The sequence below is a fragment of the Bombina bombina genome, chromosome 6, assembly GCF_027579735.1.
Source record: "Bombina bombina isolate aBomBom1 chromosome 6, aBomBom1.pri, whole genome shotgun sequence".
Classification (NCBI taxonomy): Eukaryota; Metazoa; Chordata; class Amphibia; order Anura; family Bombinatoridae; genus Bombina; species Bombina bombina.
The window spans coordinates 861,365,372-861,381,562 of NC_069504.1; the positions used below are offsets into that span (position 1 = coordinate 861,365,372).

General features: G+C 40.3%; 1 protein-coding gene across 7 annotated transcripts in view; it reads right to left on the reverse strand.

Moving 5' to 3' along the window:
• The window catches only part of KDM6B (lysine demethylase 6B), a 459,620-nt gene that overhangs the window by 43,012 nt on the left and 400,417 nt on the right, over positions 1-16,191 (reverse strand). For 4 of the 7 annotated variants that reach the window (XM_053718307.1, XM_053718306.1, XM_053718305.1 and 1 more), the window contains 10 exons: positions 12,211-12,289; positions 9,562-9,682; positions 9,266-9,364; positions 8,888-9,101; positions 8,033-8,116; positions 6,719-6,871; positions 6,493-6,627; positions 5,656-5,889; positions 2,942-5,547; positions 1,743-1,869 (listed from right to left, as the gene is read on the reverse strand). In XM_053718307.1, coding sequence (XP_053574282.1) covers positions 1,743-1,869; positions 2,942-5,547; positions 5,656-5,889; positions 6,493-6,627; positions 6,719-6,871; positions 8,033-8,116; positions 8,888-9,101; positions 9,266-9,364; positions 9,562-9,677 — 3,768 coding nt within the window. In that variant the 5' untranslated portion in view covers positions 9,678-9,682; positions 12,211-12,289. Of the gene's footprint in view, positions 1-1,742; positions 1,870-2,941; positions 5,548-5,655; positions 5,890-6,492; positions 6,628-6,718; positions 6,872-8,032; positions 8,117-8,887; positions 9,102-9,265; positions 9,365-9,561; positions 9,683-12,210; positions 12,290-14,183; positions 14,688-16,191 lie in introns of those variants that run through there. The other 3 variants (XM_053718309.1, XM_053718310.1, XM_053718311.1) reach the window with 3 other exon arrangements.

The following is a 16,191-nucleotide window of genomic DNA, read 5'->3' on the forward strand; positions in this document are numbered from 1 at the left end:
GCTCACCAGAGTAAGTGCTGTGTAAATAGTTATACTTTCGCTGCTGTCCATCTTTAAGTTGGAAAAAAAAATAAACAATAAGCATAAGCAGTGCTAAGATAATGCTTTGCCTTTGCTGTGATCTCACTGAACTTACTTAAATAGGAAAATAACATGAATGTGCCTGCACATGACATATGCACACTCCCTAGCTTGTCCTTGGACAAGCATCCTGACTGGCTGCTTAAAGTCTCTTTACAATGGGAGGTGGCTACTGAGGAATTTTTGAGGTAAAATATCTTCCTTTTTTACATAGAGATGTTCAGGTGATATTTTCTAGTCAGCTTTTTACAGCTATGCTGCATCAGTTTCAAGTGTTTAAACATGTCAGCATCATGGCCCTTTAAAGTAATTTATAACAGGTAACGTAAAATATTTTATGAACTTTTTGCAATAACATTAATATAGGCTTAATTAAGTTTGAAAAATGTAGTCGTTCTCTGGCAGATGTGAATAATACAATTTCAAAAAGTGTCTGAATGTGAGCACCAACTGCATAATTTAGTTAAGAAAATTACATTTTTTTATGAACTGCTAAATAATGGATTGATTAATCATTCTGGAACTCACTGAATAAAAAAAGTATATGTTTTGATTAAAAAAGACGTCTTAAAGGGACATAGTAACAATTAAAAAATGCATGGGTGCATTGCAATTTTGAGTATTTTTGCAATACAGATGTATTTTTTTTTTTTAGAAAAAAAATGCTTCTAGTAAAAGTTATGATAATGTCAGTGATAGCTTAAAGGGGACAGTAAACACCTTAAGATTTTTTATATACAATGTTTAGTTATACATAATGAAACAACTTTGCAATATATTTTATTTATTTATTTTTCCCTCTTATAAGTAGTTTAGTGGAAATTGTAGATATTCTAAATCTCAGAATTTGAAATGCACCATACTGACTTATCAAGGCTAACTCTGCTGCATACATATCCCTAATTGTATTTTGCAGATAACTGCAAAACAATGCATTTTTTACTAACTTCGACAGTGGCTAGACCTGTTGTCTGTGAACTAAAGCTCAGATTGTCTCCTTACAAAAAAAATGGTAGATGGAGTTTGGCTATTGAAAAATAAAAAAGTGATTCATAAAGAGCATGCAATTTTAAGCAACTTTCTGATTTACTCCTATTATCAATTTTTCTTCGTTCTCTTGCTACCTTTATTTGAAAAAGAAGGCATCTAAGCTAAGTAGTCAGCAAATTTTTGGTTCAGTACCATGGACAGCACTTGTTTATTTGTGCTGTCCAATCAGCAAGGACAACCCAGGTTGTTCACCAAAATGGGCCGGCATCTAAACTTACATTCTTGCTTTTCAAATAAAGATACCAAGAGAATAAAGAAAATTTGATAATAGGAGTAAATTAGAAAGTTGCTTAAAATTGCATGCTCTATCTGAATCACGAAAGAAAAAAATTGGGTTCAGTGTCCCTTTAATTTATTTTAAAAACATTAAGACTTAGCTGATATGTTATTCTAAAGTAGCACAACAGAAAGCTCTATGTAAAGTGAAAAGCTAGCAGTAAAATAGTATTAGCTTTTACTAGAAAATGTTTTTGCAAATACATGTGTAATTCAAAAATACTTATGTTCAAAACTACATTCTTATGGATTTTAATATTGGGTTTTATGTCCCTTAAACAGTTTTAATTATAACTGATCTGGTCATCATTCTACTATTTCATTCTGACACTTACATAGATACTTGGTGTAGGAGGGTTCAGCTTTTCTCGGGGTAGATTTTGCTCTGTGCCGATGGGGGGTTTCACAGACATAGAGGGTAGCAGGTATGATTCCTTGTATTTCCCCTTCAAGACCATATTCCTGTGTGCAGGTAAATAGGGATGACAGGAGGGGAAAAGGGAGGTGAAGGTTAGTGCACTTGTACATCAATCAACTTAATTCCAAACATATTTTTCCTCTTATACAATCAACATCTGGGCATCATGTATGTTTTCTTCCAGTTTTCATACAACTAAGGACATTCACACACAAAACTGACAAACCTAGGAGTCAGGGAGCCCCTGGCTCCTAACTTTTTTGGTTATTCTACATATAACTATATAAAAATACTAGGGTTGCACCGATACCGATACCAAGTATTTGCATGAGTACTTGTACTCGTGCAAATGCACCGATACTTAAACCAATACCTCCACTTCCTACCCATATGCTACCTTGTGGCGTTTTTTCAAACTGCATGTTCCCATTTCATTTTAAACTGGAGTGGAGACTAAACTAAAAATAGTTTACTACTGTTCTGCCAATACAAATTGCTGTTATTTGTATTATTGTTGTAGAGATCAATGTACCTCGTTCAGACAAACCCCTGAAGTACTGGGCAGTTAATAAACAAATTTCCAGCTCTGGCTAAAATGGCCCAAAAATATCTTTCTGCCCCATGCAGTATGGTGGAAAGTGAAAGACTGTTCAACTTATAGTCGAACCTCCATACAAATGTCAGATTGATGTTATATAACAGCCCTACAACCCAATTGCATCACCCCTTTAAATGTAATATTTTATTGTAATATTTTTTATTTATAAACATGTTCAGTAAAAGTAAACTTTTGACAAATAAAACTGATGTATTATTTCATAATGTCTTTTGAATTACAGTCCTTTATAATTATAAAGAAAGAATCTTAAATAATTAGTCTGTATTGTGCTTGGTAAACTGTCACATGACATAAAAAAAAAGTATTGGTAATTGGTATCGGCGAGTATTTGAAAACAAGTATCGGTACTTGTACTTGGTCATAAAAAAATGGTATCAGTGCAACCCTAAAAAACCACCAATGTCTGGCTCCTAAATATTCTTACTGGCTCCTAAATTTTAAACAGATTTGATCACACAAACCACCAACCCCCCTGGCCCAGCCTTTAATCCACTCACTTGGTAGCTCTCACAATCTCTGAAGCAGAGTGGTTAATAGTCAGTTCGCTGGCTTGCAATCTTCTCTCTTCTACCTCAGAGGCAATAAATGTTTCTCTGTCACCACTCTCCACCTTTATTAAACGTATTTTCAGCTCTTTGGGTGGCCCCTCTGTGAACGGTCTCATCTTCAAGAGATCAGAATTCACAGAACCATGGTTTGGGGTAGATGGTGTAGAAGCTGGTGCAGCAGGAGGGTTAGACTGATGATTGCCTTCCTCAACATTTCTTCTTCCTCCGTCTGTTTTTCTTCTCTCTCCTCCCTGTTTGGGTACTTTTGTGGTGCTTCTAGATTGGGTCTGTAGATCTAAGTTACCCAAAATTTGTCTCTCCTTGTCCTTTTGTGATCTACCCTCTGTTGCCCTCTTGCCCTTATCCTTCTTAGACTTCCTGTGCTTTCTATCTCTCCTCCTCCCTTCCTCTTTATTTCGTGGTGTAGTGGGCAGGGAAATAGTTAGCCTCTCCTGGGGTTTTGCACCCTCTCCCACTTTTGCCACCTCTGCTTCTTTTTCTGCTATTTTTTTGTTCTCCACTGGTAATTTATTGCTTTCACTCTCCCCTTTCCTTCGTTTGGCCTCAAAAGAAACTTTGACAAATGAACTTCTCTGAGGCATTAGTGACTCTGTTGTCATTTTGGGTGACTCTCTCTCTTGCACTCCCAATTGTTGCTCTACAACCTCATCTGGCTTTACCAAAACTATGACAGCTGTCTCCTGCAGCTTTGAATTATCTTCAGTTGCTTCTGGGAGAATGACTGGACCCTGGTCACTAGAACTCTTCTTCTCAGTCACTTCTAACTTCAACTTTTTTGAGTCTCTTTCAGATATCTGTTCCAGGTTTCCTGTTTCCATAGGCACTGCCTGTTTTTTCTCAATTGATTCTACTGATCTAACAGCCCCCCAGGATACATCTGTCTTTTTCTCAACAGTCACTTCCTGTCCAGTGCTCCAGGACATCTCTTGTTTCTTCTTAGCTGCTTCTGTATTTTCTGTATTACTGGGCATCTCTGGCTTCTTCTTAACTTTCTCTTCTAGACTAGCATCAATCCAGGGAATTTCTTGCTTTATTTCAACTACTTGCTCTACTTTTGTCTCTTTCTCAACTGTGTTCTCATCCTCTGCACTGCTGCATCCTGACCCTCTTGACCCTTCAACCAATGTCTCACAAGCCCGAGATATTTCTTCTAGAATGTCTGTTTCTGTCCGCACACAGGCAATCTTGCCCCCTGTCCCATTCCCAGGAGTTTCTGAAACAGGGGATGCTGCCACTATTGCCCCCGGCTTAGCTTCCCAGGCACGACGTGAGGTAGACTGAGCAGTGTATGGGTCAAAATTACGTTTGCCCACCATAGCACCAGAAAAGAAGGCCTGTCCTCCTCCTGATTTCAAGCCGGGACTTCCACGGTAAGAATACTTCTGTCCCTCCAACACACTTGCCAATGATTTTAGGACAGTGCTGCCCCCATGATGAGCAGGTCTACCCTCATTATTGACTTCTTGTCCCATAATAGCTTTTTTGGGGCTATAGTATGGAAATAACTCAGCGGGTTTTACTTCTGCTGCTTTGGCACCTGGCGTTGGACTTTTCAGAGCATCAGGTTGAGTTGAACTGCCAAGGCGAGGAGTTAGTTTGCCGTCTGATGGAGATATAGAGGAGGAAACGGGAGAAGTATATTCTGCTCTGCTCGAGTTCTCACCTCCCTCTTCTTTTTCTATTGACTCATCAAGCATCTTCATGATGTCATCGAGTCCATCTGGCAATATTTCTGTGGCTTCCTCAAAGGGTTCTGACAACTGCCCCCCATGGAAATCAAAGAGCTGGTTACATCCACTGGGTACATCCTCTCCTTTTCCATGACCTACTTTACTCTCTGAAAAAGTCTGGTTCGTGCTTAAAGACTTGTGAGTCAAGTTTGAGGCTTGCTTGGTTGCCTGTGCAATTGAGCCCGATGCCTGGAGGCTCCCTGAGGTATCTTTGTGTTGCAGGGCTGAAGGGGGGCAAAACGAAACATTGTCCTCCTGCCCCGGTGAACCTTTCCCTCCTGAATAAGTGCTTTCTGTTCTAACTAGTCCATTGCTTGGTTTGTTGCCACCAATATCCACCTCAGCGTTCTGAGGCACCTGTCTGTTGCCATTTCCCATTTCTTCCTCTTTCTTGGGGACAAATAACCTAGGGTCATCTATCTTTTGCAGGCTCTTAAATACTTGATTCAGGCTTGCGTCCTGGAAGTTCTCAGACTTTGGCCTGACTTTGCTGGTGGTAATGCCCTGAGATTGGTGTTCATAGACACTTTCCCCCTCTTGGGTATCACAGGGCGGGAAATACCCTTTCCCTTTTAAACCCCCGGGGCCCTTCCCATAGAGTATATCTTCCAATGCATCTTCCGTTTTCACTTCAGCCTTGACAGATGAAGGAAGCCAGCCCTGTTGGAGGGGTGGAGGGTGTGAGGAGTACAGTGGCTGTGGCTGAAGTGGGGGGCAAACAGCTTTGGGAGTCTCAGACTTCTCTGGAGGAGGAGGGCAGATCCTGGAAGGGGTGTCCACAGAGCTCTGATAACGATCTGAGGACTGAAACAATATAAATTATATAAAAGGATTACATGCAGCAGGAGTAAATAGTTTTTAAAAGTTCATATGTAGTTCATTTTTATATGTCAATTTTAAATCTGTACTTACTGGTGGTAGATCTGCTCTAGAGATCTTCTGTGGGGAAACACGTTGTCTCCTCTGTTCGTAAGGCACGTGGAGAGGTGGAGGTGCAGGGGGGACAACCTCTGCAGAGGACCTCTGACCCCGCGCCTCACTAAGGTCACTTGGAGGGCGTGGTTGCTGGTGAAGTGGTGGAGGAGGAGGTGGGCGAGGGGGACAATATGGGGGATAAGAGGAGGTATGGGGTGGAATTCGGGGCTCCTTTAGGAAAAAAAAAGACAAGAGAGAAGTCAATTGGAGCCAAGTATTAAGAATGCTTCACCCCATCTCTGTACTTTATAAAGAATCAACTTTTCAATTTATTTAAGGGACATGAAACTCATTTTTTTTCTTTCATGATTCAGATAGAGCATATCATTTTAAATAAATTTCCTATTTACTTCTATTATCAGTTTTGCTTCATTCTCTTGATATCCTTTGTTGAAGGAGCAACAATGCACTACTGGGAGTTTATCTGTACACATTTAGTGAACCAATGACAAGAGGCATTTGTGAGCAGCCACCAATCTGCAGCTAGCTCCTGAGTAGTGCATTGCTGATCCTGCGCTTACCAAGGTATAGTTTTCAACTAAGGATATCAAGAGCACAAAGCAAATTAGATAATAAATGTAAATTGGAAAGTTGTTTAAACTCACATACTGTATCTAAATAATGAAAGAAAAAATTTGGGTTTCATATTCCTTTAATAGAGAATATTACATAATGTTTCCTTCTTTACTCAGTAATTTTTTTTACTTCCATCCTGTAGACCCACTTGCTAATTTCAGCAACCCTAATTGTCAACCAATTCCTCTAATGCCTTACCTGCCTCTCCCTACGTTCTACCCAAGGCTCATGATTAAGGGGGTTCCAGACATTCGGTTTTACAGGTGGCTGATGGTACATACTGGCAGGACCCCCTGGAGCTGATGGAGAATGCAGCCCAGAATTTAACCTCCTCTGTTGGAGAAGATGGGAAAATGTTAGATAAAAGGGTGTAAAAGTCTGGATATACAATTAACAAATTCAAATATCCCTTGCAGTTCTCTACCTGCTCTGGACTTCCACTTCTTCTTCGTTTCATGGGCTGCTCCTCTCCTCCGTGTGGGTTGTGGGGGGTTTGTTGAAGAACTGGAGAATCAGATGGTGGGGCAGCACGCTTAAGCTGTGGAGGTCCCCTCTTAACTCCAAAGTGTCTTTTCTGCTAAAAATATAAAACAACTAGCTAAATATTTTGTACTCAAACAATGAAAAACAACTTATTGCACAATAATATTAAAAACACTGAAGATCTGTACTCTGAAAACATATACTCATTGTGTTGCGCAAATATATATATATATATATATATATATATACATACACATATAGGGTTCAAAATTTCCACTCTTTACTAGCCATTGGCGAGTGGAAATTTAATGGTGGCAAGTGAAAGTTAGTGAGTGAATGTTGAATCAAAATGTACACTCCTATTGCAGCATTGACATACGTGCTAAAAATATTATACAGTATATCCTAGAAAGGGCAAGGATATGTTAATTCCTCTAGGGCTGTAGGAACACCATTAGTGCTTAGACTGTTACTTCTGAGAGGGTAAACAGGGGCAGAGAGAGAAAGAGATTGGAGAAGAATGTAGCATTATGAGAGAGTGGAGAAGAAAAAAAAGAGAGTAAAAATATATGAGAGGGGAAACAAAGAGTGTAAAGAGAAGATATGGCCTGAGATATAAGGGCAAGGGTAAAAAGAGAGATTGAAGAGAGGAGGGAGGGGAGATAGTTAAGAGAGAGAAGGAAGAGATGATAATTATTAAAAGAAAATCTCCAGGTCTGCTATAACCTTTCATGACTGTCAGCACTCTATTTCTTTACTATTTTACTTAAACTTCCTATTTCTATCCAGCTGTTGTCTTACCCAGAACCACCAAGTTGATGTTGCTGCTATGCACTTATTTATGTTAACCTATTATTCTATGTATCATTATTTAATTTATTAAGGTATAAAATAAAAAATATTAAAAATGACTGCACAATAATGTGTTTCACAATGGCTAAAAATATGCAAAGAGGGGGTGGAGTAGTGGGTGTGATGTGGGCAGGTAGTGGGTAGGATCAGAAGTGGCGAATAAACTTTTGGCCTGGCTAGTAGCTTATGACCTGAAATGTTGAGATATATATATATATATATATATATATATATATATATATATATATATATATAAAAATAATATATATATATATATATATATATATATATATATATATATATATAGTGTAAAATATAGTGTACCATATAGGGAGCTTCTGTACAGGGATAACAAACAAACTGTGCGATATGGCGAGTATCTCGGCAGAGTTCTGAGTATTACCTCGTGCTGCATTAGATCCCAAACTTGTTGCAGTGGTGGCAGATTTTTTGGCCGATGATGGGGATTGGAGTGCCATAGATGAGTCTGAAAAAGGGGGGAGGGGGAAAGGTTAAAATTATGTTTAAAAACAATCAGGGAGGAAAACGAAAGTGCAGAGCTGGGATATTAAAGGGACATGATACCCAAATGTTGAAGCACATGAAAGTGATGCTGCATAGCTGTAAAAAGCTGGTTAGAAAATATCACCTGAACATCTTTATGTAAAAAATAATATTTACCTCAAAATCTCCTAAGTATTCACACCCCACTGTAAAGAGACTTTAAGCAACTAGCATGTGCAGGCACAGTTATGTTATTTTCCTATTCAGTTTAAGTAACTTCTATGAAATCTCATGAGATAACAGCAAAGCATGACCTCAGCACTGCTAATGCTGATTGGCTATTGTTTTTTTGTTTTTTTTTCTAACTTGCAGCTGGACAGCAGCTGAAGTATAACTGTTTAGACAGCACTTACTCTGGTGAGCTGAAGAAATTGTGAGGTCAAATATCTTCCTTTTTTACAAAGATGCTCAGGGCATATTTTCTTGTCAGCTTTTTACAGTTATACTGCATCACTTTCAAGTGATTTAGCATATGAGTATTATGTCCCTTTAAGTAGCAAGATAAGAAATACACATGAAAGCAAAGAACAAAATGTTGGAATAATGTTGTATTAAACAAACAATAGAGAGAAGAACGCAGGAGAAAGAGTGAGAAAAACAAGGAATGTGTTGACAGTCAAATGGTGACAACCAAAAAGAGAAACGAGATGGACAATTGAATGTTATCTGAATGCCCTCATTCCCCCGTTCTCACCTGCTGGAGCCTGGCAATATGAGCACTGAGCTCATATCCCCCATGGTAGCGAGCAGCGGTCTGGTAACAGCGCACAGCATCTTCCCACTCTTGTTCTGACTCATAAATCTGTCCAAGCTGCTCCCAGACCTGTGGCTGCTGCTCGTCCCGCAGAAGGATCTGCACGCAAGAGTGTACTCGTTCTAACTTTCCTAATCGGGGACCAGGAGGAGAACTGCAGAGGTGAGAATTGGGCAAAATTGTGAGTGAGTGCGAGAAAGACATAAATGAAAACACTAAGAGGACGCTGGGCCAGAGGACAGAATAAGAAAGAATGCAGGAATTTCCCACCACCTATAAACAAAGCAAGCTTTCCAGTCAAACAAGAGTAGCACTTACCCCAAAGGGTAATAAGGTTTGCTGGGATGCCCAATATTAGTCACATGACCGGAAGTTAAGTGAGGGGGAAGCTGTGACTGGCTAATGTTTGAAGAGCATCTGAAAGAGAGAGAAGAGGTAACTCAGTGGCAGTGCCAGCCTCCCCCTCACAAATACTGATAAACCATGACATGAATAGACAGCAAAGTATAAAAAAATAAATAAAAAAAAGGGCAGCAGCAGTGCCAGCCTTCACCAACAGATTACCACAACCCATTATTCAGCATGCATTCTCAGTTCCTACCCACACCTCTCACCTGCCAGCAGGGACCCATGCTCTGGGGTGGGGTGGGCTCCATGATGTGTTGATCCCACCACTGATGAAGGGATCTCGGGGAAAGCGAGAGGCAAACTGATCCTGTGAGCGATACATCCAGGCTATAATGGGAAAAATAAGGATGGGAAAAATTAAAGAAAGAGATGAGGAAAAATACAATTGAATTTTGTTTCGGCGTTAAAAAAAACTGAAAAAAAACAGAAACATAAATGTTGCATTGTCAATGGTAGTTGGAGCATTTATGACTACATGTTCACTAGGCCTATGGCAGTATTAGCTGAGTCTTGTACATGTTAAAATACATCACAACAATTGTCTAGCTTTTAACAGAACACATTTTGTAAATGAAAGTATATTGTTCACAAAAACAGCAATAGTATAACAAAAGTTCATGATCTTATATTGGAGGATAGCAGGTTTAGGAGTAAATTTGCAAAAGTAATTCTTTACAATGAGTGTGGCTGATTCATGGAAAAGCCTTCCAAAAGAGCTGGTAATATCAAAGAATGTATAGGGATTTAAGAATTTCTGGGATCGGCATAAGAATCAAATTAAGGAGACACTAAACACTAAATTCATGTTATGCATTGCATCAAGGTTATTCCTCTCCTCCCTCTAATCGTGGGTGCTGCCACATTGAAATCTAGCTTTCACATGTTCAGCAACTCTCTGTCAGATACCTGCAGTGAAACCTAGGTTCCAAAATGGCAGCACCCAAACTTAAAAGGGGGTGCATGAAATGTATATAGTCTCTTTAAATTTGCACTTTAGAAGAAAACATAGGCAGACTTGATGGACACTTCTGGTTTTTATCTAAATCAATGTTTAAATGTCACTGCTGTGACAATACTTATAGAATGTCCTTGAATCATATGACAGAACAGCAAATAAAAAATGAAAAGCCCCCCCAAAAACATTTAATATAAAGATATACATATATTAGATATAGATAACTTATGGTCTGTATATAGCTATTACACATTTGTAGTGTTATGAATATCAATTGAATACATTTACATTGCATCTGATAGCAATTGTTATTGTAGAACACACTTTTAAAATGTTAGATGGTGGATACCACTGGCCAATGGGAAGGTTTTTGTTATGGATATTAACAGAGGGCAACCAGATCAGATATCCGGTGTTATAAATAAAGCTAGTTAAGCCAAAATGCCAGAGAGAGAGGTTCACAATATGTATTGAGTGATTACACTTTTCTATTTTTTGGCACCTTTTTAAAGTTACTAAATAAAGCTAAGAATTTTTAAGAGTTCACTAGATTTGTTTTTTATATATCTGCCCCTGTCTCACACTTGTTTGCTGTCTGTCCTATGTCTGCTTGCAGTGCCCTAACCTTACACTGACTTGCTGTCTGTTCTATGTCTGCCAGTGTCCTTACCTCACACTGGTTTGCTGTTTGTTCTATGTCTGCTTGCAGTGTCCTATTATTATTATTATTATTATTATCGGTTATTTGTAGAGCGCCAACAGATTCCGCAGCGCTATAACCTCACACTGGTTTGCTGTCTGTTCTATGTTGCTTGCAGTGCCCTTACCTCACACTGGTTTTCTGTCTGTTCAATGTATGTTTGCAGTGCCCTTACCTCACACTGGTTTGCCGTCTATCCTATGTCTGCTTGCAGTGTCCTTACCTCACACTGGTTTACTGTCTGTTCTATGTCTGCTTGCAGTGTCCTTACCACACACTGGTTTGCTGTCTGCTTTCAGTGCCCTAACCTCACACTGGTTTACTGTTTGTTCTATGTCTGCTTGCAGTGACCTTACCTCACATTGGTTTGCTGTCTATCCTATGTCTGCTTGCAGTGTCCTTACCTCACACTGGTTTGCTGTCTGCCTTATGTCTGCTTGCAGTGTCCTTACCACACACTGGTTTGCCGTCTATCCTATGTCTGCTTGCAGTGCCCTTACCACACACTGGTTTGCTGTCTGCTTTCAGTGCCCTAACCTCACACTGGTTTACTGTTTGTTCTATGTCTGCTTGCAGTGCCCTTACCTCACACTTGTTTGCTGTCTGCCTTATGTCTGCTTGCAGTGTCCTTACCACACACTGGTTTGCTGTCTGCTTTCAGTGCCCTAACCTCACACTGGTTTACTGTTTGTTCTATGTCTGCTTGCAGTGCCCTTACCTCACACTGGTTTGCTGTCTATCCTATGTCTGCTTGCAGTGTCCTTACTTCACATTAGTTTGAGATCTGTCCTAGGTTTGCTTGCTGTGTCCCAGCCTCACACTAGTTTGCTAAATATCTGTTCTCACAACCTGCTGAGTCTCTCTGTGCAGAATGCATCATGTATAATAACTGTGAAGAGTAAACAGACTAAGGGGATACAATGCCAGCAAGCAAATCCAAAATCTAATACTACAGAAGAAGCGGATTGGATTTCAGCTGTTTGCCTTACACATGATCAGATGTACAAACAGGGAGAAGGGGGAGGGGACATTTTATAAATCAGAATAAAAACAGGCAAGCCCCTTATTCGTATCACTGACACAAACATGTTTTAAAACATAATATTTATTCTGATGGAATGAAAATGCATTTATAAACATGTGCACCTACACACAGATATAACACAAGCATGTGCTCTCTGTTATATTTGCTCTGTATACCGTTTTAATTCGTGTGATTTCACAAATCGATGAGCTGAAGCTGTAGGACAAGCATTGTGTCGAGGATCACTTTGAGAACCTGGTAAAAAAAAAAAAAGATTGTAAAATGAGCAAAACTATTATATTGCTATCAAACAGCAGATGTCAGTGTAGAGCCAGGATTACTGGGTGACAGAAACAAGTTCCTCAAAAGTGTCATAGACTTATAAGAAGCTATGAGAATGCCATCCCTTTGTGGGGTGCAAAACAGAGTGTGATTCAGGATGCCCCAAAAACAACAAAAAACAAAACAAAACATTTATATCCCAAGAACCTGCACGGGGTGACAAACAGTGAAAATCCATAAATCTGCCAAGCTCCCCCCATCTGTAGTGACACAGGCAGAATGAACATAGTAGTAATATTTTGTTCCCATGATGACATTTCCCAAACTCCCCTCCCCACGCAAGGTGACTCAGATCCCCAGACTCCCCACACAGTCGAGTGTTACTCAGCAAACCGCGTAGTGACACACCTCCACTGTGTCATATCTACTCAGACTATACAGTCACACATGTGGTGAGGTTAACTCTTTACAAAGCAAGCCAAAGGGATGTGAAACGGAGACAGACAATGGGGTACACAGGGAGGAATAAATGTGTGAGGGAGAGAATGAGGCAGCCAGGAACAATGTATGGGGAAGAAAATGAGACAGTGTCTGACAGCAAAGACTGCTTTGTTTGAAGTTGCACTGTCTGTCTGGAGCATTCCCTCCCCCGCTTCTCACTCAGGGGAGAGAGAGGGGGGAGAACTGCACCACACACAAACAAGAGAGAGGGGAGAGAGGCTAGTAAATATACACAAAATGCATTCAGCATACTCAACATTAGCGTTTACCTAAAATAGTTATACATAGCAGATGCCCAGTATAGGCAGCAGCAGAGCCAACCTCCCCTCTCACACAGCACTGCACCATAACATGAACACACAGTACATATCATGTATGGGTAGCAGCAGTGACAGTACACATGGTACTCAATATGGGCAGCAGCAGTGACAGTCTACCCTCTTAAACATTATCGCACAGCTTCCCCTGTCACAAAGCACTACATCATAATGTGCACACAGAATTCATTAGGGGCAGCAGCAGTGCCAGTCTCCTTTTTCACACAACACGGCAAGATAACACACACATTATATATATATATACACACACACACACACACACACACATAGTACATGCTCAGGGTGGGTAGCAGCAGTGGCAGCCTCTCTTCTCATACAACACTACACCATAATGTGTACACAAAGTATTTGCTCAGGATAGGCAAATGCAGTGCCACAACACTTTATAATGTGATTACAACAGTGCCAGCTCCCTTATATAGATACGAATACATAGCACAACTGAACACTCTTGTACCATGACCTACATTCAGGGCTCAAATACAGATCACAGAGACGTTGACGGTCTTGTCACACAGTGCTAATAAGCATTGATAACAAACAAGATCACCCTCAAATTCCCCCATATTTCCCCACACCTCCGGGAACTGAGATGATCAGTGCAGAGGGGCATTCCCCAGTGCGTCAGCTCTGGGTATCCCCCTCCTTTCAGATTGTCTGATCAGAAGAAGTGGCTTGGTCAGGGAAGAGGTTAATTCATGGTTTAGTAGAAAACAAATAAAAAGGTGAAATGATACTATGCAGAAGTGAAGGGGTAAAGCGATTCTCTACAAGTCAGCTGACAGAGATGTCAGTGTAGAGCAACTGAAGCAGAAAGCGCATGTGTATACACAGTTTACAAAAGGGAGACCATACAGGCACAGCAAGAATGAACAAGGGAATGAATGAAGTTACAAATGAAATGGATGTGACAAATAGAGAGTGAGAAAAATTGTAATGGGAGTACAACAGACCATAGCTCATAACTAGCCGCTGATCAGTGCAACATAAACAGGACCATGTAGAGTTAAGTATCAGCTGTCACTCACCTCTGAGAAAAGCCAGACAGCTGCTGTAGGAGGGTCCTATCAATACTCCTCCTATAGTCCAAGTTTACTGGCACAGCTAAAACAACTCCTGAGAAGACCAACCAAAACAAAAAGCAGAAGAGAAATCCAGCACCGAGCAACCATGTATAAACACGGCTCCTTTTCATCTGAGAGGCACCTTGGCTGGAACTCAGTTTTAAACTTCTTCAATTCTCTCTCATAGCCCCCATCAAAACTCCTCCCTGACGCCTCCACCATTTCTTGAAGGACCCGGTTTAAAGGGACAGCAATGATGTCATTGCAAGTCTAGGACATACCCACCCTGGGATTCCCTGGACACACCCCTTCCCTCCCATATTTCAACCACTTCTCTTTTAAAGTACAATTGCCAACTTTTATATGAAGGTTCTTTAAGCAATTAAAAAGGGGGAGTTGTACTTAGGAAACATGCAGCTTCCTAGAAGAACCTACATGTTTAGGATGTTCTCATGGCAGGAAGTAAGAGACCAGGGAGAAACAAAGACAGTTATGTATAATAAGCAAATCATGCTACCTATATTATGACTTTTCTAGTCTAGATTGGTGGTCAATTGGCCATGTTAACAAAGCCACACATCAGATTTTAAAGTTTAAGGGAACAAGCTGACAGCCGTTGAACTTATGCCTCTCCCTGAGTGCTGGGGGAGGGTTCCCTGCTTGTTACAGGGGGCTGGGGGGTCACAGGACACAGAACAAGGGGGTGTGGGTGTGACAGTGACGCACCCAGAACTTGTGACACGACAAGGATATCACACCTCCCATACTCTCAGTGACAACAAAGGGATGGGGGAAGGAAGTGACATCAGAGGGAAGGAGGGTGTCTAGGAATGAAAAAGGGAAGAAAGCAGGGAAACAGAACATTTACCCCCCCCCAAAAAAAAAAACCCCCACCAAAACCCAAAAAGAATAAAATAAAAAGAGAACGAAAGAGAAAATCTGGAGGGGAGAGAGTTTGAAAAGACTAGTGGATGAGAGAACGGAGAGAGGGGGAGTGATGAAATCACAATGTTTATCACACAGCCGGCATGAGGCGAGATGTTCTGTTCCTTGCTCCCCACAAACAAGGAGGCGTCTAAAAGGTGATACATGCAGATAGTTAGTAAAGTCTTCTACGCCTCTCCTACTTAACCCCTCATGCCCACTAGGGACCTGCAGAACATTCTGCTATACACATTACAAGCCATAAAGCAGGACTGTTTGCCTAACCTCTGTGTGACAGCAGCTTGCAGTCTTGTAGTAAGTACTCTTTAGCATTTTACCATAAAAAATACATTTTAAGAAGTAATATCATACGGAGTACATTTTCTAAACTGTAGATTACTAACTTAAAAGTATCTTAGTATCTTCTGACAACCCCCTGATCACATGACTTTTTATTTATGATCTATTGACTTGCATTTAGTATTGTGTTGTGCTAAATCTTAAATAACTCCTTGGGCGTGAACACAATGCTATCTATATGGCTCACATGAACTAAGCAGTCCCCTGTTGTGAAAAGCAAATAAAAAAGCATGTGATAAGAGGCTGTCTTTTATGGCTTAGAAACAGGCAGAAATTTGGAAGTTTAAATGTTACAAAGTATATTAATATATCAATGTTGGTTGTGCAAAGCTAGGGGAATGGGTAGTAAAGATATTATCTATCTTTTTAATCAATAACAATTTTAGTGTAGACTGTCCCTTTAAAAATATAAAGAGTTTACACTTGGTTTCACAAGCGCCTGGAAATTTCTTAAGATTATAAGCAATTTAGATTAATGTTCTAAGAAACTAAATTCTGTGAAGTCAGCCTGGCATTGCCTTCTAAAGTTTAACCCTTAGATGCCAGAGAGATCTGCAGTCACAACTGTTCACTCTCTCACCCTCGCTGATCCTTGCAGAAAACTGCACTTCTGCTTTCCCAGAAGCTGCAGTTACATAATTCTGCACACAACAAAGTTACACAACGTTTTTCGTAGCCACACGCCAAT